Here is a 24,015-nt window from a genome sequence, read left to right as displayed (position 1 = left end):
CCTCTAATCCCTTACTTTCGATCATCAGTTTGTCCATAAGAGCCTGAGTCCTCTTCTGCTTTCTTTCTTCTCTTAATGTCTCTGGGACCTCCGGTCCTGCAGCTACTGCCAAGGTCCCAATCACTCCCTTTACTTTCAGTACCAGAAAAACAGAATCCACAAGTTGAAAGGAATCTGAAAGATGACCAAGTCACCCAAATTCACACAAACTCATGGTTTTTAAGTTTGTAAGTTTTAATGGTTTCAACAACATTCTTGTAAAATGCCTATGCCTGAGAATGCCCCTAAGGCAGCCATCCCACCCAAAGGGAGCCAATATATCAGAATCCATTACTGAGGAGCGAGGCCCCTTCTAAATCAAATGTCACACATCTCTGGGGAACACAATTCACACATATCTTGGTTTTGAGTGAATACAGGTAGAATCTACCAGCAGAAAACGGTGAACAAGTTTACCCAGTCAATAAAGGTACAGATGTTCTAAGCCATACAGCTTCTTAGTATCTAAGTTAATTCTTTGTTACATCATGCTTATTCACCTCACCGACCCATCCATTCATGGGAAATTTCAGGACAAAAGCTAGAGAAGGAGAAACAAGCAAAATAGACACTTCTAGAGATGTTTCTCTTTCAGGATCTTTCATAACTTGTCTGCAAAAAATGTAATAGGAAAAGATTCTATAAACATATGGGAAATTGTCCTCTGTTTCTCTGGGGCAGTCATAAAACAGACTTCATAACTTCTGCACTGAAGACAGACGAAATCTTTAGGACCAACCTTGGCTCTAAAGAAAGACTTTTTTCTTGAAAGGTTTAAAACTCCGAGGAACAAGAAAATAGTCTTGTAAACTGTTAAAACAACAACAACAACAACAAAAACCAAGTTGTTTCCAGGAAACAACCAACGGTCCCACTATCTAAATTAGTTTAGAATAGATCCATTTTCTTATTTGAGTACTATTTTGATTTTTCTCACCTTGAAGATACATGTCATCCCAATCAACAGAAAATAAGCATAATTTATTGAAATAATTGAGAGATTAAAAATGACAAGATAAACCATTGCTAGGTATTAATATAACATATAATATATAACAATTCTTGCTCTTGAAGATGATAAATTATAAAAGAAAACTCAAGAAGTATATTAAAAATTTTTTTAAACTGCAGTGTGGATGAGCAATTCTGAAACTACAATATGAATTGTTCTTTCAAGTATCTTTACTTGTTCAATCTGAGAACAGGTAAAGATAGTGTGAATAACGTGAAGTCCTGTTTCTCATAGAGAAGTTATGGATATGAAAACTGGGAAGGCTAGAATAAATCCTATAGTGCTAAACTGGAATCAGAGGCATCAGTACAAACTCATGGTTTTTAAGACATAGATAGATAAAAAATATGAGAGGTAAGAACACAGAAATACATAGAAATAGAGAAAGACAGAAAGAGAGCTAGAGAGACAGAGAAACAGAGCCATAGATAGATGGACAGACAGAATGAGATGTGTGTGTATTGCATTCACATACATTTATTTCCTTGTTGTGTCCACTGAAATGGCCTAAAAGCAATGATAGTCTGGGTGAAGTGGCTCATGCCTATAATCCCAGCACTTTGGGAGGCCAAGGCAGGCAGACTGCTTGAGCCCAGGAGTCCGAGACCAACCTGGGCAACATGACACAACCCTGTCTCTACAAAAAATACAAAAATTAGTTGAGTGTAGTGGCACACACCTGTAGTCCCAACTACTCTAAAGGCTGAAGTGGGAGGATCACTTGAGTCCAGGATGTTGAGGTTGCAGTGAGCTGTGATCATGCCACTGCACTCCAGCCTGGGTGACAGAATGAAACCCTGTCTGAAAAAAAACAAAGCAATGATAAACAAATGGTAATGGGTACTTAGTGTCCAGATGTTGGTTTCAAAACACAGTTCACCGCTAAAAGGAACCAGGACTCCTGGAGAAAAAAAAGAAAAATGGTTTCCCTACACTGGCATGGGGAATGTACTAGGTGAACCTGGAACATCTTACAGAACCAGAAAGCAAAGAAGTGCTCAGAAATAATGGGGAAATGTCAAAAGGACAGAGAAGCTGCATCAGGGGCAATTTGAACAATAAAGTAAGTTGGCTTAGTAATACATTATAACCCATAGAATAAAATAAGAATTTGAGTCCACACTGACATAAATAAATGATGAAGGAGAGAAAGCTCAGCCTCACAGAAAAATTCTAAATAATGTGTAGAAGGCATGTCAGAATTAGAACAATCATCTTTGGTTACTACTAATGTAATAATTCAAAGGTAAGAATCACCAAAAATGCTAACACTAGTGGATGAATGTGAAACTGCCTTTGCAGAAATTGTAACAGTGAGAAAATTATGATGGTGAAGGAGATCTGACCTGACCAACTCCATCTTGCCTTTCACTCCCAAACTGCCCTTAGCCATTCTTGCAGTGGGCCAAGCTAACTTTTGGAGACATTTAGTTTACAGTTTAAATGATGATAGCAAAATGAAACCGCCTTTGTAAAACTAATGAAAGGACACCAGGTTAGGAGGATGAGAGGGGCCTGAATTCTGCCAAGATGTGGGTGTAAATGATTACCAGTCATTATTCCAGAGGTCACAAGATTTGTAACCTTCCTGTAAATAACATCACTATGATAAAACCTAAGACTGGCCTTCTGACATGTCTTTTCAGGTTTTTGCATTTCTGACAATTGGATGGCCCTGTAACTGGACAGACCAGTAACTCCTCTGTTGTCCCTACCCAGAAGTGTACTCAGCACATGAGGACTGTTTTCCACACCTCTGTGATTGCATCCTCAGCCAATCAGCAGTACCCATTCCCTAGCCCCCTACCCACCAAACTATCCTTGAAAAACTCCAGCCTCCAAATTGACAGAGGCTGACATGAGTAACAGTAAAACTCCTGTCTTCTGTTTAGCCAGCGTTATGTGTATTAAATTCATCCTCTATTTCAATTCCCTTGTCTTGATAAATTGGCTCCATCTGGACAACAAACAAGATGAACCCATTGGGTGGTTACAAATGTATAATGAGAAACATATTTATATACTCTCAAAATATGTATCTATTAAATGATTAGAGGGAAATTATTAACTTTTCTATAAAGAACCAGGCAGACACCACCTTACCAAGATCAGATGTAACATTGCCAGCATGGGCAAAACTGACATCTTGTGCCTCCTGATATGAGGCACTGAGAAGGATACACAACACTTGTGTGATCTTCTTGCCACAAATGTAGAGCCTGAACTTAACCCTAAGGAAACATTAGACATGTTCAAACTGAGGGACGTTCTGCAGAATATATAACCTGTGCTCTTCAAAAATATCAAGGTCATAAAGGACAAGGAGAGATTGGGGAGTTGTTTCAGATTAAAGGAGACTTTAAAAAATGACAATAAAATGCAGTGTAATTTTAGATTGGATTTTAGACCAGAGAAACAATTTTTTTTTTCTGTAATTATAAAGGTGATCAGTGGGAAACTGATTAAGTGTGAATGTCTAGAATTCAGATAATAATTATCAATATTAAATTCCAGATTTTGATAATTATGTTATGGCTATGCACTATTTTTCGGTAAATACTCTGTTAAGTATTTGGAGGCAAAGGGCATCATGTCCTCAACTTACTCCTAAATGGTTCAGAATAAAAATGTGTAGGAATGTATGGAGGGGGCAGGGAGGTAAAGATACAGTTTATACGGTAAAATCTTACATTTGGGGAATCTGGGTGAACAACATATGGAAAATCTTTGTACTATTTTTGGAACTTTTTGTAAGTTTGAAATTATTGTAAAACAAAAACACATTTTTTCAATATGTTATTTGTCCACAGAAACTAGGAAAATTATACTCATTCAGTTCTCATCGTGAGCTTCTTGCAGTGAACTGAAATCGTTTGTTATAACAATAACAACATAACAAAGAATAAATCACAATAAACCCTTGATACCGGCAGCTGTAAATTAGATTTAAAAAGCTATTGTCCAGCCCTCCTCTTTTCAAATTACCTCTAAAGTAATTTAACTTTAGGCCAGGTACAGTGGCTCATGTCTGTAATCCCAGCACTTTGGGAGGCCAAGGTGGGAGGATCGCTTGAGCCCAGGAGTTCGAGACCAGCCTGGCCAACGTGGTGAAACCCTGACTCTACCAAAAATACAAAAATTAGCCGAGCATGATGGCACATGCCTGTAATCCCAGCTATTCAAGAGGCTGAGGCACAAGAATTGCTTGAACCTGGGAGGTGGAGGTTGCAGTGAGCCAAGATTGCTCCATTGCATTCCAGCCTGGCTGACAGCAAGACTCTGTCTCAAAAAATAACAATGATAATAAAATAGGTAAACTCTAGAGATAATAAACAACTTGGAAGCAACAATTTATAGTGGAAAATATTCTTTTAACTCCAATTCAGAAAGCTACTGACATTAGATAGAAAAATTATCAAATCCTTCTGGGCCACAGTTTATTCATCTAAAAAATGAAGGGGTTCCATCAGATTCTAATTCTATTATATTAGCCCATAGTCTATTCTACTAGATCTATTCATAACTTCTCTATGAGAAACAGGACTTCTCATTATTCACACTACATCGTCTATTCTAATTCTTACATCACCAGAATCTAGAAATGAATTTCATGGTAAAAATACTGGTTGCTTGCTTTAAAACTTAAGAGTAAAATATGGATCTCACTTGAACCAAAACTTGAAGTTCAAATACAACAACAAACTGAATAATAAGTATTTATTAACTATCTAATGTTGGGGCTCAGAACATACCTGAATATGACTGAAGGAGACCAGAATATGTGACCCCAAAATATGCCTCTTTTGCACATTTTGAGAAAGTGCAGACATAGGAATAGCTCTGAAAAGTTGCCTTTTTAAAGATAAATTTGTGCCTATACAAGAAATCTCTACTTATAAGGGTATCTCCCTCTGTGCACCAGGAGGAGATGACTAAGTAGAGAAGACATTGACTTACATCTTTATAACAAACTTCACTTTCATTTAAGGTGCTTTTCCTGGCCATCTCATCTTAAAGGCTTGTTCCCCACAACCTTTTTTACTTTGTTTTAGAGAATGATGGTATTTAAGCCCAAAATTTAAATGCTTTCTTTGAGATCTACTCTAGAGACTTACTCATTTCTCTGGGGTTTTTCCCATGTATAGATGAGGCATACATATTAATACACTTCTGCTTGTTTTTCTTCTGTTAATTTGTCTTTTGTTACAGGGAGCCTCAGATAAGAGTTATGAAGGACAGAGAAAATTATTATATTTTTTCCTCGTTGACACTACCCTGTTTTTCTTGGTTTTTTTTTTTTTTTTTTTTGATGGAGTCTCACTCTGTCACCCAGGCTGGAGTGCAGTGGCACGATCTCAGCCCACTGCAACCTCCACCTCCCAGATTCAAGCAGTTCTCCTGCCTCAGCCTCCCAAGTAGCTAGGACTACAGGTGTGTGCCACCATGCCCAGCTAATTTTTGTGTTTTTTTAGTAGAGTCAGGGTTTCACCATATTGGACAGGCCGGTCTTGAACTCCTGACCTTGTGATCTGCCCATCTCAGCCTCCCAAAGTGCTGAGATTACAGGCGTGAGCCACTGTGCCCATCCTTTTCTTGCTTTTGTTTTTTTTTGGGGGGGGATGGGGTCTTGCTCTGTTGCCCAGGCGGAAGTACAGTGGCATGAACATGGCTCACTGCAGGCTTGACCTCATGGGCTCAAGTGATCCTTCTGCCTCAGCCTCTTGGGTAGCTGGGACCACAGGCATACATCATCATGCCCAGCTAATTTTTTTTATTTTTTGTAAAGATGGGATCTTGCCATATTGCCCAGGCTGGTCTCAAACTGCTGGACTCAAGCAATCCTCCTGCCTCAGCCTCCCAAAGTGATGGACTTATAGGTGTAAACCACTGCACCTGGCCCACTATCCCGTTAAAAAAGCAAACAAACAAACTTTAATTGGGAGGCCATTAGGCTGAGGCAACGCCAGAGCTCTAAGGTCCCACATAAGCAAACTAAAGTCCAATGTAAACAGTAAAACCATACTAGACTTTACCAATCAGAAACTGCCAACTATTCCCTAACTAAGAACTTTTCACTCTAACCAATTTAAATGTCTTTTGTCTTACTTTCATGTTCAGCCTATAAAAGCTTACTGCCCTTGCTGCTGCAGTGGGGCTCACTAACCTCCAGTGGTTCTGAGTGTTGCCTAATTCATGAGTCATTCTTTGCTCAAATAAACTTTCTTTCTTTCTTTTTTTTTTGAGACAGGGTCTCACTCACATTGCCCAGGCTGGAGTGCAGTGGCAGGATCACGGCTCACTGCAGCCTCAACTTCCCAGGTTCAGGTGATTATCTCACCTCAGCCTCCCAAGTAGCTGGGATGACAGGCATGTAGCACCATACTAATTCTCTGTAGACTAGATGGCATTTTGCCATGTTGCCCAGGCTGGTCTCGAACTCCTGGGCTCAAGTGATCTGCCCACCTTGGTCTCCCAAAGTACCGGAATTACAGATGTAAGCCACTGTGCCTTCTCCAACTCTTTAGTATTTTAATATCCCTAGGTTTATCTCTTAATGATCCTAATTCTTTCCCCTATCTTAGACCCCAAAGTGTGTGGCCCCAGGCCTGGATCATATTTGGTTGCTCAGTTATTTCTCAGAGTCAGGAAAATCAGAATTTCCTTGTGCTTTTGATTTCAGCAGCTCACGAAGCTTCACTAACAAGCATATCCACATATCTGGATTCTCAGACCACTGGGCACTGAAACAGAGCAGTTAATCCCCATACCCATGGTTAGGAAATAACATGCATCACATCTTTTAAAATATAATACACACAATGAGATCATTTGAGTAATTTTAATACTACTCTATAGACAATTCAGTGGTACCCTAAACACAATTAATTTATACATAGATATTATTAACTTTTCAGCTAGCATTAGTAAAATTAATAAAATTAGGTAAGTGATTTAATTATTTTATCTGAATAATGTCTTGTTTTTTGTTTTAGACATTATTATTAGAACACTAGGCTGTGACATGTCATTAAATAATAATTGCAAAATGAACACATACAGCAAATTATTTTTTGTAGTGGTTACTCACCTGAGAGCTCTTACCACATTTAGCATCTCCTGAAACAATCACGATTTGATTTTGAAGCAGTTTCTCCATAAAGGAGTATTTTTCTTTCCATATAGGAAGATCTTCTCTTTCTTTCAGAAGTTTATAATAACGTGATGAATATGGCAATCCATCAAAGGGGTTAAGTTCCAAATCCTCACAGGCCAAAACCTCTTCCTCATCCCCATCGCTGGAATCCAGTGATTCAGGAAAATAGCGTTTTTCAGAGGAAGAGTTTGGACACTCCAGCCCTTCTTCTTCCATCTTGTCCAACAGTGAGCTCACGCAGCTGACATTCCGCAAACAAGTTTCTCCTATCAGTAACCCATTGCAAAGAGGGCTTAAAAGCCTATTTATACAAACCCATATGTCCCAATCTCTAAGACTTCAGTTCAAGGTTTTAGCAAGTTAAATTCCTCAAACCTGCATCTGTTCTTCGTTGCTGTGTTACCCACTGTGCTGGCTCACTACAGCACTCTTCCGCATTGTAAATGATTGTCAATAAACCACACTAAGAAACAAACAAAGAGTAAGGAAAATTAGGAGCACATACAAGTTAAAAAGAAAATGCATAGGCATTCAAATGAAAAGGATTATTTTTTTCTGTTAACGGGTTTCTGTCATTTCTGCTGCCTGCTTAAAAGAACAGGAATAATTTAGGCTGGTGTTTAAAGTTTGGTCGGTTCCTGTATTTCCTGGCTGGTTCAGAAAATGATTCTGCACTGGGCCTCGTGCTCTCTGCCTGACCTCTATCACAGGCTCTGCGTCTTGATCAACTGTGAATGGAAAGCAACAGGAGGGACAGGATTGTGATTGTGAGGCTAATCAATCACGTGGTCACCTAATCCCATGTCAAAAGAGGAGCTGGACACTATAAAAGGAAAGAACTGTGAAGGCCTGGTGAGTGTTCCTCTAACACAGGCTACAGGAAAGTCTATTATTAAGAAATCCTTTAATGAAAAACATTTTTAAAACTTTTCAAGAGAGGGGAATGAATTGATTATTTCCTTCCATATGTGGTTATGGTTGGCTTACATATGTGTGTGTGTGTGTATTTAGAGACAGGGTCTCGCTGTGTCACCCAGGCTGGATGCAGTGGTGCGCGGTCATGGCTCACTGCGGCCTCAACCTCCCAGGCTCAAGTTATCCCCCTGCCTCAGCCTCCTGAGTAGCTGGGACTACTACAGGTGTACACCACTATGTCCAACTAATTTCTGTACTTTTTTGTAGAGATGGAGTTTTGCCTTGTTGCCTAGGCTAGGCTCAAACTCCTGGGCTCAAGTGATCTGTCCTCTTCGGTCTCCCAAAGTGCTGGGATTTCAAATGTGAGCCACTGTGCCCAGCTGGCTGGCTTTTATTAATAAGGTCTTTTGTTTAATTAAACCAGAAATCTCTAGCATATTTCTTGAGATTCCTGGGTCTTGAGCCCAACATGTCAGGTCCAAGAAGCCTTAAGGACAACTTTTAATTTAAATGAAGAGAAATCACCCAAGAAAGAGCAAGATTTATAGCAATAACTTAGTCCCCACATGTCAGGTGAAGGGTCTTTCCTCCTCCAATTACTAGTGATTAAAAAGAAAAATTCTATTAGTGTTGCTGGAAATAAGCCCCTTTTCATACTAACCAGGTACAAATGAAAAAGAAAACTCAAGTTAAAAAAAATAGTAAAATACAGTTCATGATATTCTGTAAGTTATTGCTCTTTTCAGATCACCTGATTTACCTTAGTTACTGCTTTAGATTGTTAGAGCCAGTGTGCTCAATGGCTAGTTCCTAATTAGTAAGTGGTAAGAAAAGCTCTCTCTCCATTGGTCAAGACAGGCTCCAGGGCAACAATCAGTGACTCAGAAAACATTCGCTGAGTGTCTTCTAAGGGCTCGTTAGATGAGTAAACTAGGTACTAGATATACATATAAACGATATTTTGAAGATGGCAGCAAGAGCAGGATAGAACGTTTTAAAACTCATAGACGAATAAGCTAGTTTAGAGATAAATAACCAGAGGGGGAGAAGAACTTTACAGCTCTTCCCAAGTAGAGTTCTTAAAAATTCATCTGAAAGCCAGTGTCTGAAAATTAAAATGGAATTACAAAGGCATAACAGAAATGTTGTAATATGGATTCACTTCAGAACTCTTCACTGCCTCTATAAGGTGAGAGCAGACCCACAGAATAGCTCCAGGAAGCACAGCAGCTTGAGATCACAGCACAAGCTAACTCTGGGAAGGTATCCAAGAATCAGAAAATTCTACTGCTTAAGAGAAGTTAAAATTTAATTTTATATTCTATTTTTCTTTTGTTCTGATTAGAATCCCTTCCAAGGGTTCTCAGCCTACATGTAAATTAAATTGCTATTAAATATTATAACCAATGATTGCCTTAGGTAGTATTTCTTAACTGTTTTACCTTAAAAAAAGAACAGCTATTATTTTTACCAAATAGAAATGTTTCTCTTAATTTATAATACTCCCTAAGTATATAATAATCTTATAATTACAGTAAAATCTTACTTATAAAGCATTTACCACTTTGAACCCTGAGGAAATAATCAAGTTTTCTGAATAGTCTTCTTTCTAAAGACCTGAGACTTACCTGGCCCCTTCATCACACATTATGCAACGTATCCACACACATTAGCCTTAACCACTTCTCTGTTATGGGGGAATTAAAGACGGCCACAGATTATTTGCCACTGTTCCAAATGGAGAGGTGCAGTCTATTTCCTCTCCGCTTGAATCTGAGCTGGCCCTGTGACTCACTATGACGAAAAGAATGCAGGTAAGTGATACTGAATCACTTCCAAGATATTCCCATGCTTGAAACACTCCTCTTTGGAACCAGCTGTCATTCTGTGAGGTACCCAAGCCCAAGCCACTGGGAAGAGACCAAAGCTGAACTTCTAGTCCACAGCAGCATAAACCTCCAACCATGTGAATAAGCTGCCTAAGATGCTCCAGCCCAGTCGAGCCTCCAGATGACTGCAACCTCAGCCAACTGAACAGAAGCAGCACCCATAGTAGCCCATACAACCCAGAGTATCATGAGATAACAAATGTTATGGTGGAATTAAAGATGGCCACAGATTATTTGCCACTGTTCCAAATGGAGAGGTAACAAATGGTCCATGAGATAACAAATGGTCACTGTTTTTGTAAGCTACTACGTTCCAGGGTGGTTTGAATTGCAGAAACAGATAACCAAACTTCTGCCTTCTTAAATAAACTATACTCACAATTTAACTTTTTCTTCGTCACCATTTCAAGGTCACCATTACATCAGTTACCACAACGGAATGATGTCCTTAGATGGCTCTGAAATCTAGAGGCCAAAGACCAGACTGCTCTCCTGGAGCCCTGCTCTTCTCTGGGGACTCAGAACCAATGCCACAGTGTGGTGTGTGGCCCCTTACCTTGTGAGGCTCTTCTCTGCCTTTCTAACCTGCTCTCCTAACCAGTGCATTAGAAGCCAGACAAGCTTGTTTGACAGACACATTTGCAAAGCTTGAGTCCACAAAGGACTCTACCATTGAATCCAATGAGTCTGAGGAGCAAAGCTATGACATTTATAGACTTTGATTTTGACTACTCAGAGGGATTTTTGCTGCTCTATGGTTTGGATTCCAAATTTGGAGGGTGGAATGGCTGAGACCCAACTAGAGGCTGAGTTTTGGGCCCATGGACTCCAATAACATTCATACACCTCTCCTTATTCATCTTGCAACTGGTGTAAGCCGTGTAAATATTTTTTTCCTAGAGGTAATTAAATATGTACAAAAGATCTATGTCTTGGCCATTGGCAAATTTAACAGTACCAGTCTAAAGAAAGAGAAACAAATAATATGGCAGGTTAGATGTCACTCAAAATAAAGTTTAATAACTGTTCTGTTATCGGTATAAACTACATTCCACTACAAGAAATTTAAATCTGAAAGACTGACATTCGTTCCTTTCAAAGCTATCATACATGTATATTGTAGATGGCATACTTTGTCAAGGACAGCCATTTGAAATGAATCTATTACAGCTCTTAAACATGCATCCATGAAAATAATACATATCTAATTAACAGACAACCTTCACAAGGTAGAATTAGAAGTCGATGTAAGATGAAGCTATGTCTTAGTCATTTATGTGTTTGGCTCTGGTCCAGTAATTCTAGAAATACAGTTCACAGAAACGGAAAGACAAAGTTTGTAAGGCAGTAAGTGAAGCAAAAGCATTAATTCGTCCTGAGTAACTTCTTATGTTTCACCATTCAGTGCTCCTCTTTTGTGATTTTTTTTCTGTATTCAAGCCAATATTACTGCATACTTTTCACCTATCAAATTCCCAAATAAACAATTTTAGCACTCGGTAGATATCTGGAAGTTTCCCAATGCTTAGTACCTGGCCTCTCTTCCCCTTTCTCTCTTTAATAGGCCTGAGTGGTCTCATCTCATCTCATGGCTTTAGTGCCATCCATACATGGATGTATGGGTGTATCTGTCCTTAGGATCCATTGATCTAAACTTTATTGTCATGTATTCAACTACCTATGCATCATCTTCCACTTGGATATTTAATAGGAAACTCAGACTTTACATGCCCGCAACTGAGCTCCCAACATGTACCCCAAAGCCACAAATCTGGTCCCCCCAATCTCAGTTAATTACTTCCTTCCAGTTGCTCAGATCGAAATATTTGAAGTTACCCTTGATTTTTCTCTATCTTAAATCCCACATCCGGTCCTTTGATGCGGTATGTAGAATGGCCTCCAAAGACGTGCATGTAGGAATCCCTACATGAATATGTACTTCGCATGGCAAAAGGGACTCTGCAGATGTGATTAAATTAATAACCTTGAGATCGGAAGATTATCCTGGACTATCCTGGTGAGCCCAATCTAATTACATGAGTCTTAAGATCAGAAGACCCTCTTAGCCACAGCCAGAGGAAAATATGACTATGGAAGAAGGTCGGAGAGATGCAACGTTGTGGGCTTTGAAGGTGGAGGAAGGGGCCACGGCCAAAGAATGATGTGAGTGACCTCTAGGAGCTAGAAAAAGCAAGGAAACAGATTCTCTCCTATAATTTCCAGAAAGAAACACAGTCCTGCTGGCACCTTGATTGTAGTCCAGTGAGACTGACAACCCACTCCTGCTCTACGAAGCTGTAAGACAATAAATTACCACTCAATTTGTGGTAATTTCTTATAGGAGCAATAGAAAACTAATACATTCAATCATGTCAGTTCTGCCTTCAAAAAATATCAAGTGCCCCATAACCTCTACTGTGGACACTTGGTCTGAGCCACTATCCCCTCACCTGGATTACTGCAATAGCCTCCTAATCGGCCTTCTTGTACCCTTAGCCCCTTACAGTTGGGTCTCAAGCCTGCAGTCAGAGTCATCCTATTAAAGTCAGCTCATGTCTCCTCTGCTCAATAGTCTCCAATACTTCCCCTCTCATCTCACTCTGAGGAAAAAATCAAAATCCTTAAGAGAACCAACAATCACTGTATGATCTGGACCCATTGCCTCTCCGCCCTCATGTGCAACAGCTCCTACTTCAGTCTTCCCCAGCCAGACGGCTCCCCTGCTATTCCTCAAACACCATGGCAGATGCCTGCCTCTGGGACTTGGTGCTCACCCTTCTATATGTCTGAAATGTTCCTCCCTCAGATATCTAAATGGCTAGCTTCCTCACTGCATACAGGTTTTTACCAAATGGCAGTTCAGTAAAGGCTTCCCTGGCCACCCTATCTAAACTTTTACTGCTCTCCCACACTCCTGAAAACCACTTCCTAACCTCTTTAACTGATCCATTTTTTTCTCCTTAAGACCACCACCTAACATAATGTATATATTTTCCCTCTTTGTTTTCTGTTGGTGCCCTCCACTGGAATGTGAGCTCCATGAAGCAGGGGCTTAGTGTCTCCACTGCAGTCTATCTTGCATAGTTACATCCTTCATTATTTCACTCTTAGCTAAGTTCAAGGTAGCTTACTATTGCTGCATAGAGTTTAAACACTTCTATCAGGAATTCACTACGTTTCTGGATTTATGTGACTTTTTTGTTCCCTCCTGTTTATGATATATGATAGACTCTTGCTATTCTTAGAATTCTTTAAGACTCACAAACCCACAAACTGGAATATTTGTGGAGGCTCCTGGTCTTCCCTTGAATCATACACCCAAACCCCAAATTAACTCCTTGTCAATATTTATTAAAGCTGCTTTCTTCTTGATCAATTCAGAAGAGTTATCGTGTTGAAAATTACAGAGCTGCACTGAGATTCAGACAATGGCACGTATCATGCTGGCTCTAGCAGATCACTCATCTTTGTGGGACCGCTTGTAAACTGCAGATGCTGAGGAGGCAATATCAAGTACGAAGGGACTCTCGAACCATTTGTATTAGTGATTATCTTTTCCCCATGTCTTTATGTCTCTTTACTTACACTGTTACTGGAGCTATACCTTCTTCACTGGTAATTTCCACTCCTAAATCCAAATATAGTGGGTGCCTAATTAATAATTATGGCTGAGTAAATAATGAATGAGTCATTTTCTATCCTTTAGGGAGCATATGCTTTTAAGATCAACATCTGATTGTATTTTATCATTGATATCATTCATAATCTAATAGGTCTTCTGTGTCCTCAAGTTTTCTCATCCTCAATGCCTCTATTTTTGGGTTTTCCATTTACCCATTCAACCAATACTTGAGTGCCTACCATGTGTCTGCAATGTGAACACGGTAGGGACACAGTTTGAACAGGCAGGCTGGTTAGGTGAGGCTGAGGGTGGGGTGTAGAAATAGAAATTATTTGTCTATGGTATGTAGACTCAACGTTACAGACAATTAACTAAAGGAAGACAAGTGTGGTTGGTACCTAACTGGGGAGAAGGACAGACTCTGGTACAAGGTGAGTTCAAAGATGAGATGGGGCCAGATCGCAAAATACCTGATCTGCTATGGCAAAAAGGTTGTGATTCAAGCGCCATGGGTCTAACTTACCTAGCATTTCTTGATCCAAATTTCATTTCATACTCTTTGTTTTTCCTTAAAATTCTCCTCTTAAATTTCAGGTTACTCTCTTTTCTTTATTTTACATTATATGTGTTTGTGTGTGTATTTTTTTTTAATTTTAGAAATAGGGACAGAGTCTATGTTGCCCAGGCTGTATTCAACTCCTGGGCTCAAGTGATCCTCCTGCCTCAGCCTTCCAAGTAGCTGGAACTACAGGTGCATACCACCATGCCTGCCTTATATTCTTCAATATTACCTATAATCTTTCTAACACCCACCTTCAATTTTCTTAAAGTCATTAGTGAGATTAGGTTTTAAGAGAGCTGATAACAGTTTATGGCAAAAGGCACAACAAAAGTGATTATGAGCAGGTGCACCAAGCATGGCAATAAGAGAAACCAATAAATCCACTTCCATACAAAACATTCTAAGAAATATTAAAAATGAAATAACGTTTCATGACTTGAACATTTTGCATTATTTTCCTTTTTTCCCTAAGCCCACTCACCAGTAAATGAGTCTCCAAAATTAAATCTGTCTCATGATCTAATTCATAGTTTGTAAACCCTATACTATGTATTTATACATAAAATATACATGGCTTGTCTTTTAAAAATTATTATGTTTATATTACTCCAAAATTTGTTTCAACATTATCTGTTTGAGCAATGCATTTTTTTTTTTTTTAAAGACAGGGTCTTACTCCGTTGCCCAGGTTGGAGTGCAGTGGCACGATCATTACTCACTGCAGCCTCCACACTCAATTGACCATCTCGCCTCAGTCTCTCGAGTCGTGGGACTACAGGAACACACCACCATGCCTGGCTAATTTTTATTTTGTTATTTTTGTAGAGACAGTGTCTCCCCATGTTGCCCAGGCTGGCAATGAGTTTTTTTGAGAATTTGTGCTCATTTTAATCAAAACTTCATAAATATTTTAATATTTATTTAATGTCTCTTCATATTCTATGGAACAATCATTTAGAATTCGTATGTTTGCATGAAGGATGAAACAGAAAATTAGTAATTTAAAAAAAAACAATGAATCTTCTATAATACTGATCTTTAAAAGTTATAATTTAGTTATTATATCTAAAACTCAGATTTCCCTAGTAATGCAGGTTTCTGAATCTCCTACAAGATTCAAACACTATCTTAATAAAGCAAACTCTGAACATTATTGTGATAGCGTAATGCTGAAAAAGTAAAAGGTATTAATTCTGTCCTGGCTGGGCGTGGTGACTCAAGCCTGTAATCCCAGAACTTTGGGAGGCCAAGGCGGGTGGATCACTCGAGGTCAGGAGTTTGAGATCTCCCTGGCCAACATAGTGAAACCCTGTCTCTACAAAAAATACAAAAATTAGCTGGGTGTGGTGGCGGGTGCCTGTAATCTCAGCTACTCAGGAGGCTGAGGTGGGAGAATTGCTTGAATCTGGGAGGCGGAGATTGCAGTTAGCTGAAGTGTGCCACTGCACTCCAACCTGGGCGTCAGAGTAAGACTCCCTTTCCAGAAAAACAATTAATTAATTAATTAATTCTGTCCTCTTATGGTAGCGGCTCAGCAAAAGAAAACATCTATCTATACTGAAATCTTTGGAACCAAGCTATAACAATATTGCAAACACTCATTGCATATACTCAATGCATTTATTTAGAATTCCACTTATTTCCACTTGCGGGTTTATGGAAGACTTCCTAAAGGCAAGATTAATTTCTGAGCCATCTTTGCAACTCCTACAAAATAAGGTATAGGGCTGTGCACAAACTATGTGATCAATAAATATCTGCTGAACTCATAAACAATATACTTATAATCTATTATTACAACGTTTAGAAAAAAGATAGTTAATGAGGTATTATGAGTGAATAATAATGTCTTCAGAATAAAGGGCTATTATTTTTTGGAGAGCAGGATCATTGGTCCAATACTCCATATCAGCTCTGGTGCTGGTTTGTGGCAAGGTGAAGAGCTTGCACCAGAATGCAAATCAACTCACTGCTTCCTACCCTGAAGAGGTCTTGCTATTTTAAAAAAGTCAGCTGAACACTAATCAGTAATGTTTAGTGACATCGCCTATTTACATTCTGGCACAAGCTCCGGATCTCATTGCAAACCAGTAAGTCTGCACTGGCCCTGATCTGCAGGCCATACTTTGAGAAGGCTGGTTCCATGCTAGTACTGTCGTTGGACTAATAATAACAATGATGATAATTTTACCAATTAGCATTTATAGAGTGATTATTGCACACCAAATGCTATGTTCGGCACTTAAGCACTTTATATGGATTATTTCATTTAAACTCTTAAGGACCCCATGAGGGTTTACTTTATTATTTCCACTTTTCAAATGAGGAAATGTACACCTTCAGAGGTTTAATTTATACAGCTTCTAGAAGATCATCTGTGGTAGAGCAGGTGCTTAAAGTCACGCGGTCTGATCTCTGCTTAAGCCCAGTTAAGTGTATAGTGTATATGCTTAACCATATATCCATACTGCTTCCTGACTATGTTACATATTGCTTCCAGACTACATTTTTAAAAATAGGCTCATGTTGCACCACTGGGGGTTGAAGAAATACTTGACACTAATGGAGATGTCAGGAAGAGAGGTCTGGAAGAAATACCATAAAACTGAAAAACATGGTATAGACAGATTTGTAAATCTTTTTTATAGATTCGAAAAACATATTTCTAACACAAAGTTTCAGTCAAATATTTAATAGACTTTATCTCTCAAGCATGGTATGCTTTAATTGAAACAATGGACCTAATCATTACTGGGACTTTTAGACGGTCACTTCTTTGTTTGCCTTTGTTTTAATACGCTCAAATCTCCCAAAAATATATCCTATTTGGTTTCCAGTATCAATTTAAAGGCTTTCTGGGAAAAGATAAGGTCAAAATTCAAAATTTATTTTAAAATCTTTATTTCTAGACTTGTAATGTGTTAATTTCTTTGATGTTAAGTAAGCAAATCTAGTTAATTAGCTTTTTTAAAAATACTCAAAAAAAGGTCCATTTTTACCTCAATATTGGTTCATAGCAGATACAACCAACCTTATATTGACTATTGGTTGAATATACAATATTATGCTAATAACAACAGCTACTACACTTGATCTTAGCCAAAAGGCCGAGAAGTGATGAATATACAGTATTGAATATTGTATTGCATATTGGTTGAATAACCAACCCTGCACTATCAAATTTTTTAAAAGGAATTCTTACATTCTAATGGTACTTACAAAAATTTTAGGCTTGGGGAAGTGGCTGATGCCTGTAATCCCATTCTTTTGGGAGGCCAAGTGGGAAGGATAATTTGAGCCCAGGAGTTTGAGACTAGCCTGGGCAACACAGTGAGACCCTGTTTCTATTAAAAAAAACCGTATTTTTAAATGTATATACAGAAAGTTCCCCCAAGCTCAATCAATGTTTATGTATAGTACTAACATACCACTCCCCACAAATAAGTTTGTAAGTCAAAGGTATTGTCAGAAGTTCAAATGACTGGACCACTCAGTGCTTTGTGATATTATTTTGACAGTTTTTTGACTGCATTACGTTCCAAAAACTAATTTACTCTGAGTAGTAGCAGAGTTAAATAAAGTATGCTAAAATACTAATCTGGCTTATTTAAGTAGTCTAGTTAGAGAGCTGAGAAAAATTTTGTGTGAGATTCAATAAAACCTGAGATTTAAAGAACAGGCTACTGCTGGTCTCCGCAAGTTAACATATTTTACCTGAGACACACACGAAATGAACTTTTTTATCCATCTCTCTCTTTTTTTAAAAGTATTTGCTTGAGCCATAATCATAATCAACTTCTAAAGTTACATTTTACTTGATTTGTTGTCCCAAATGGAGACAGAAAACCCATAAATAGCCACAGGCATGGTGGCTCATGCCTGTAATCCCAGCACTTTGGAAGGCTGAGGTGGGAGGAGCCCAGGAGTTCCAGACTAGCTTAGGCAACACAGCAACACTCTGTATCTAAAAAATGTTTTAAAAAACATTTTAAAATATAAATATCAAGATTTCTGTTGTTGTTAACAAAGTACGGGTAGTCATTTCACATTAACTTTAATAAAACAATAATAGATGAACTGTGTTGTGCATTCTATGGTGGACAGAGGAAAATATAATCATTTCAGTCAATCAATGCATGAACTCCTCAGGAGTAAGAACTCTTCCATTAATCCTCCCAGATTTTCAGCTCCCTTTTCTGAGCACTGGTCTTTAGTCTCCTCGGGTTCTTCCACTATCAGCCCCTCCCCCCCAGCGTAAAATGTGCATCCTCCTTTACCCTCTTATTCCACATAATATCCCTGGAGAAAATCATCACATTTTAACTTCAGTTATGAAATGCTTAATCCAAATTTCTATCATCATCTCAGACTTTTTCCTTTAGATCCAGACCCACATGTCCAACTACTACTACTTACGGGACCTTCCAATGCATATGACAGGCATCTCAAACTGAACACATCATCTACCCAACTTCCTCAACTCCTCAACAAAAATTTTTTTCTTCTTTAGAGTTCAATGAATAGCAGAACAATCCACTCTATCACCCCACTGTCATCCCTGGCTTCTCTGTCTTCATCTCCTGTACCACCAAGATCTGCCAATTCTACCTCTTTTAGTGGCCTCGTCCTTCTTATGCCCACCATCGCTCTCCTAGTTACCTCTTCATCTCTTCACTGAACGTCAGTGACGTCTCCAATGTTTTTGTCTCTCATTTAGGCTCTCTACCAATCTGTCATGTGAATGTTGCCAGTGATCCTTTTCAAACGCAAAACGGATCCAGTCACTGACCCAAATCCTCCTTATTATCTTTAAGGAAAATAAACCCACAGTCCTTAGGTTCCTTCTGATTTAGCCCACATTTGCCTTTCTGGCCTTACTTCCTCCCATTTTCTTCTAATACACATGAAATATTCTCTGGTTCAGCCACAACAAACCACGGCTTAGTTGTTCTCCCGGCCTTCGTGCCTCAGCCCAGGCTGTTCTTCTGCTTTGGAAGCACCTGGTCATTTCCTGTTCACCCTTTATGACATGCAATTCCAGAGCCCAGGATCCAGAGCCCAGGAAGTGCCTAACACATTGTGAATGCAGAATCAATGTCTGCTCTATGCCTAAGTCAGTTAACAGTCCTTTACATTAAAAAAGTTCATTACGATATGCAAGATATCTATAATCACATTTATCTTGATTCTCACAACTAGACTATCAGATAACCATTGCAGGTTTTATTATCCCAAGTTATCAATGACAAAATAATAGCTTCTGGTTTTCCCAAAGGGGCAATGCTAGAAATTAATGCAGTGACCCCTAACTAAAGATTTGACCTATTATTATCCTACTTAAATTATCAGGTACACAATGAAGCCCACTGTGTGCTAAAAACGTCACAGAAGAAGCGTAAGTGATGCACTTAGCTCCAAAAATATTTAATCTAGTCAGAGGTACAAGATCCATACACGAGATAAAATTCTATAAGAAAGCATTATAGGGCTAAATGCTAAATCATGTAGCACCCCCAGTAGGAGAGAGAAGTGCATTCAGTGGGCATTAGCCTAATCCTGAAAGACTTTCCAGAAACCGGGGCAGCATGGTCCTGCAGTCTCCTTTATACTATAGACAAGTAAAGGGCTGAGAGATATTCCATGTGAGTGCAACAAATTGAACATAGACCATAACAAGTTTGGAGAACAAAAAGGTAAAACACCAAAAATAGAAATTTGATTGTTTTCCACCTTTGACTGAACTCCTTAAGAGTTTCAGAAAGTATCAGATAGAGAAAAAAGTACCCTCACTCTGGTAAAGAAAACAAAAACCAACAAAAACCCTAAAACCAACAAAAATGAAAACTTCCTTCAACTTACCACAGTGAGGCTAGGAGACAGAACTATTAACAAGGTCATCTGCTACATTTTTTATCAACCTATTTGCATTAAATAATGTTAACCTCCCACTTAAGTTGTTTTTACTTTGAATTCTGAGGTAGTCAAGAGATTTAAACAAGAAAAAGACTACATCTGTCTCATAATTGTTACTTTGTTATTCCCTATCCATAATGCTTCAGTTTGCTACATTTAGTTAAACATCAGCAAAGTAAACAATAATGTAACTATTCTATGTAGGAATGAGCTTGGAGACTTAAAAAAAAATGTGTATCTAGAACTTTATTCCTTTTCATTTGACCACTAATAACACACTGAACATGCAGGTGAAAAGAAATAAAACACAACGGTAGAAAACTCCAAAAAGTTACAATCAATGTCTTTACCATTCACCTCCCACCCCTATCTCATTAGCAACTTTATGATCCGGGTATTTTCTCCAAGAGTAAAGTGTATCCCTATAACCAAAGCAATTTCTCTAAAGCCCTTCTCACTCGTTCAACAAACATTTAACAAGTACATTGCACTAGATGCTAGAGGAAGAGAAACTGAGTATCGTCTCTGCCTTAGACTCCTCACTTCCACCCCAACCAGTCTTCTTCCATAGGTACCCTGTCCCCTAAAATCAGATGTTGCTTTTCAGTTGCCTTCACCTGTCACCTAAAGCATTTCAATTCTAAATTTCCTCAAAGTCAACTTCACAGCTGCTGATAAAATAATCATTCTATACGACTGCAAAGTATTTCATCAATACATATCCCCATTTTTTCCAATCTTAAATCTTCCTCAGTCCTTATCACTTTAGCATAGAGACCTGCAGTGTTGTTTCTTCTTTTTTAAAAAATACTAACGCTAATCCTTTACTGTTTGAGCAGGCTTAATCCTTTTGTCAATAAATGCCAGGTGTTTTTTTAATCACTATCTTGTCACTTTTGATTATGATACACTGATCAGTCTATTTTGTATCTTGAATGAAAAGACCACTTTGTGATTTTGCTAATGGTATGTAAACTAGATTTAGTACTCAGGTCTGGAGATTATGTCCCCTCTGTTGAGAACTTGAGAACCACTGGATACAGAAGTACTGCTGATCTTTAGATACTTTCTGTCTAAAAATGAAGCCCCTGTCTCTAAATTTTAGGAACAGGGAGTTAAGGTTCCATGAAGTGTTTACTTTCCACCCTTAATTTATTACCTTAATACTTTAGCTTAAGAATTATGTGTTCGGTATATATCACGCTGCTTGTCAATATCCACACATAAAACTTCTTGTTTTGACAATTAATCTGAAAAAGTCCCCATATAGTCTGAGAGGGGGAAAGCCTAATTTGGCAGAATATAATAAATGTCGCTTCCATCACAGAATATACGCTTCTCAAGTTCAATTAACCTCTGAATGATTCCCTTTCTAAGAGGAAAGTAATTCTCCTTAGTGTCCTTGTCATCCACGGAGTGCAAATCGTTCTAGTGGCAAGATTAGTAATCACTTGCATGACCCCCCAAAACGGCTCTTCCCTCCATTTCCCTCAAGTGCTGTCTGGAGCAGCGGTTGGAATTAACAGAGGGGACATAATCTCCAGACCTGAGTACTAAATCAATCCTGCAGCCCCCCCACACCCTTAAGCCCCCTGCACTTTCTTGCTTATCCTTTTTCTCTCCTCTCCATTTTTCTTTCCTCCTTCCAGCGTTCTGGAACCTATGATACACTCCCGGTTGTTTGAATTTTTACAACCTACCAGATAACAATCCCTTGTAATCCTCTAAATTTCCTTAAAGCAAATCCTGAATCACTGTGTTTTAAAACCAGTACGAAAGGCTATTCTGTAGGATAATGTTACATTGTTTCACAGTCCTACAAAGTTTGGCTACAAAATGTGTGGGCTGAATCCGTAACTCAACCGGAAACGCGAAGGACTGAAACAAATCCACACACAAAAAACGAAGCCAGCGGGAAAGACCCAACCCGGGCCCCCTGCCTGAAATGGGACACAGGGATGACGGGGCAAAGCCGAGCAAAGCCGTGCTCCTGGCTCTCGCGATTCAGGAGACGCACCCGGCTCACTGGGGGCGACAGCGACAGCGGCTTCCATCGCTCCACGCTTCCCGTCAGGGGGACTCGAGGGACCGCCCCAGGCCCTGCCCATGCCCGGGCTCGGAGGGACCCCCTGGTGCGAGGACCCTCCTGCTGAGGCGCGGCTCCCGGAGCAGCAGGCGCGGAGGTCGCCCTCGGCGTTTCGGGGTTGGGGCGGGGAACATCCACGGCCAACGGCGGGCAGGGGGCCCCCAGGCGGCCGCAACAGGTGCGTCGGGGCCGCCCACTCGGCTCCAGGCGTCCCCGCTCCTGCGCCGACCCCCGACCCCTTCCGCCGCCGGGGCCCCGCTGTTACCTGCAGCGGCGGCTCCCGAGTCCGGAGAAGGAGGCCCAGGGCCGGCGCCTTCCCCGTGGGCAGGCCCACTCGCCCGACGGACGCCGCGGGTCGGCGACGGCAGGGGCCGCAGGCCGCTACCCCAGACGTCGGGGCACAGGTCCTGTGGGGCCCGCCAGGGAGGGCGCGACCGCCTGGCCGGGCCTCAGGGGCAGTGTCCTCAGCCGGTGACCTGGCCGCTACCCTCGCTCAGTGCCCCCGGCGACGCGCGGGTCCTAACGCGCACCCTCACTTCCTGCGGCTTTTGGTCCCTCCCGCTCGCCGTCCCACTGGGTTCCGCCCACTCCGCCTCCGGGTTGTCAGGGCAACCGTAGCGACGCCGGCCCTGGCTGAGAGGCGTTAGGAGCCCGGGAGCTCGCCCGCGGAGGCCGGGGAGCAGCCGACCATGGAGCCCCAGAGTAAGGGAGGCCCGGGCTGGAGCTGGGGCCGGGGCGGGCGGCCGGGCTGGGGCTTCCCGGGAACGAATGTGAGCGCCCCACGTGCGGTTCCGCAGGTTTCAACGCTTGGACACGGAAATACGGTTTGCATCTCTTTCTCGCGCTTTTCTCTCTTTGAGAAGGGAGAAGGGGGCTACATCCTGCCAAGTCTGTAAAGTTGGGCCGGCGCCCGAGGGTCCGCGCTGGGGCCGGGAGCTACGGGAGAGCCCCGAGGTATGGGTGGGGGGAGGGCGTAGCGTCCCCAGCATGCGCCTCCCTGAAACTTGGCCCAGACAGTTCCATTTACTCCTCCAACTGTCATGATTTTAGTTTGGTAGTTTGGTTCATTAATTGTAAATAGCCCATTTTTCTTCTAAAATGTCAGCAATTAAACACGCCACGAGGGTGGGTCTTGTATTTATTAGAGACCCCGTCTTACTCCCCGCCCCCCACCCCACACCCCAGTCTGCGACTTGAAGGAGAGAAGAAAAAAAAAGAGCTTTGTCCAAGTGTATTGGATTCATTATTAGGGGTTCTACAAGTTAGGACACTCAAATAATGTTTATGATTTCTTTTTCTGTTTTCCCATGTTGCTTTCGATGTATGGCAAAAGTTGTGCAGTTTTGAGTTATTATCAGATCTGACTCGAACTCTAAACTTACTATTTTTGTTGTTGTTTTTACCTTTCCAGGGACTTTGTTTCAAGGCCCTTCTTGCTCTGCCCCGCCTAAGTTGTCTTATTGTTCCTTTTGTTCTCAAAATAAGGGCAGTGTTTTGTATGGAGACTTAAAAGATCTGAAACCTTTATAGAAGGATGCAGTTTGACTCTCAAAACCAAGTCGTCTTATCTTGCACAATTTCAGAAATGAAGAACTCAGACCAAATCTATTCTCTGGGGAAAATGTTGGCATTTTTAAAGGTCATTCGTTTTCCACCAAGAAGGTTTCAAATACTTTTCCTTTTTTTTAAAACTCATTTGCTGAGGAGAAAGCTTCCAAGTTGTGACTTATATATGCTTCGTAGATTTTTGTACAGTATTTGTCGTTTGCATTTACAACTCTTTGGATTCTACATTTTTTAAGTGAAAGAAATTTAGTATACAA

At 40.3% G+C, this 24,015-nt stretch overlaps 2 protein-coding genes and 1 pseudogene across 5 annotated transcripts in view; 1 reads left to right on the top strand and 2 right to left on the bottom strand.

Moving 5' to 3' along the window:
* The window catches only part of DHX32 (DEAH-box helicase 32 (putative)), a 56,300-nt gene extending 33,574 nt beyond the window's left edge, over positions 1–22,726 (bottom strand). For 3 of the 4 annotated variants that reach the window (XM_026456525.1, XM_026456526.1, XM_026456527.1), the window contains exons 1-2: positions 22,458–22,726; positions 7,140–7,668 (exon numbers count right to left, since the gene is read on the bottom strand). In XM_026456525.1, the coding sequence (XP_026312310.1) occupies positions 7,140–7,421 (282 nt within the window). In that variant the 5' untranslated portion in view covers positions 7,422–7,668; positions 22,458–22,726. Of the gene's footprint in view, positions 1–15; positions 120–7,139; positions 7,669–22,457 lie in introns of those variants that run through there. The other variant, XM_026456528.2, reaches the window with a different exon arrangement.
* Positions 17,176–17,312, bottom strand: LOC111550831 (annotated as a pseudogene).
* A 114-nt stretch (positions 22,727–22,840) lies between the features above and the next one.
* The window catches only part of FANK1 (fibronectin type III and ankyrin repeat domains 1), a 117,905-nt gene continuing 116,730 nt past the window's right edge, over positions 22,841–24,015 (top strand). Inside the window, 1 exon segment of the mRNA XM_023224408.1 lies at positions 22,841–22,894. Coding sequence (XP_023080176.1) covers positions 22,882–22,894 — 13 coding nt within the window. The 5' untranslated portion in view covers positions 22,841–22,881.

This window comes from Piliocolobus tephrosceles, chromosome 9 (genome assembly GCF_002776525.5).
Source record: "Piliocolobus tephrosceles isolate RC106 chromosome 9, ASM277652v3, whole genome shotgun sequence".
Lineage (NCBI taxonomy): Eukaryota > Metazoa > Chordata > Mammalia > Primates > Cercopithecidae > Piliocolobus > Piliocolobus tephrosceles.
This window is presented reverse-complemented; position numbering and strand designations above follow the sequence as displayed.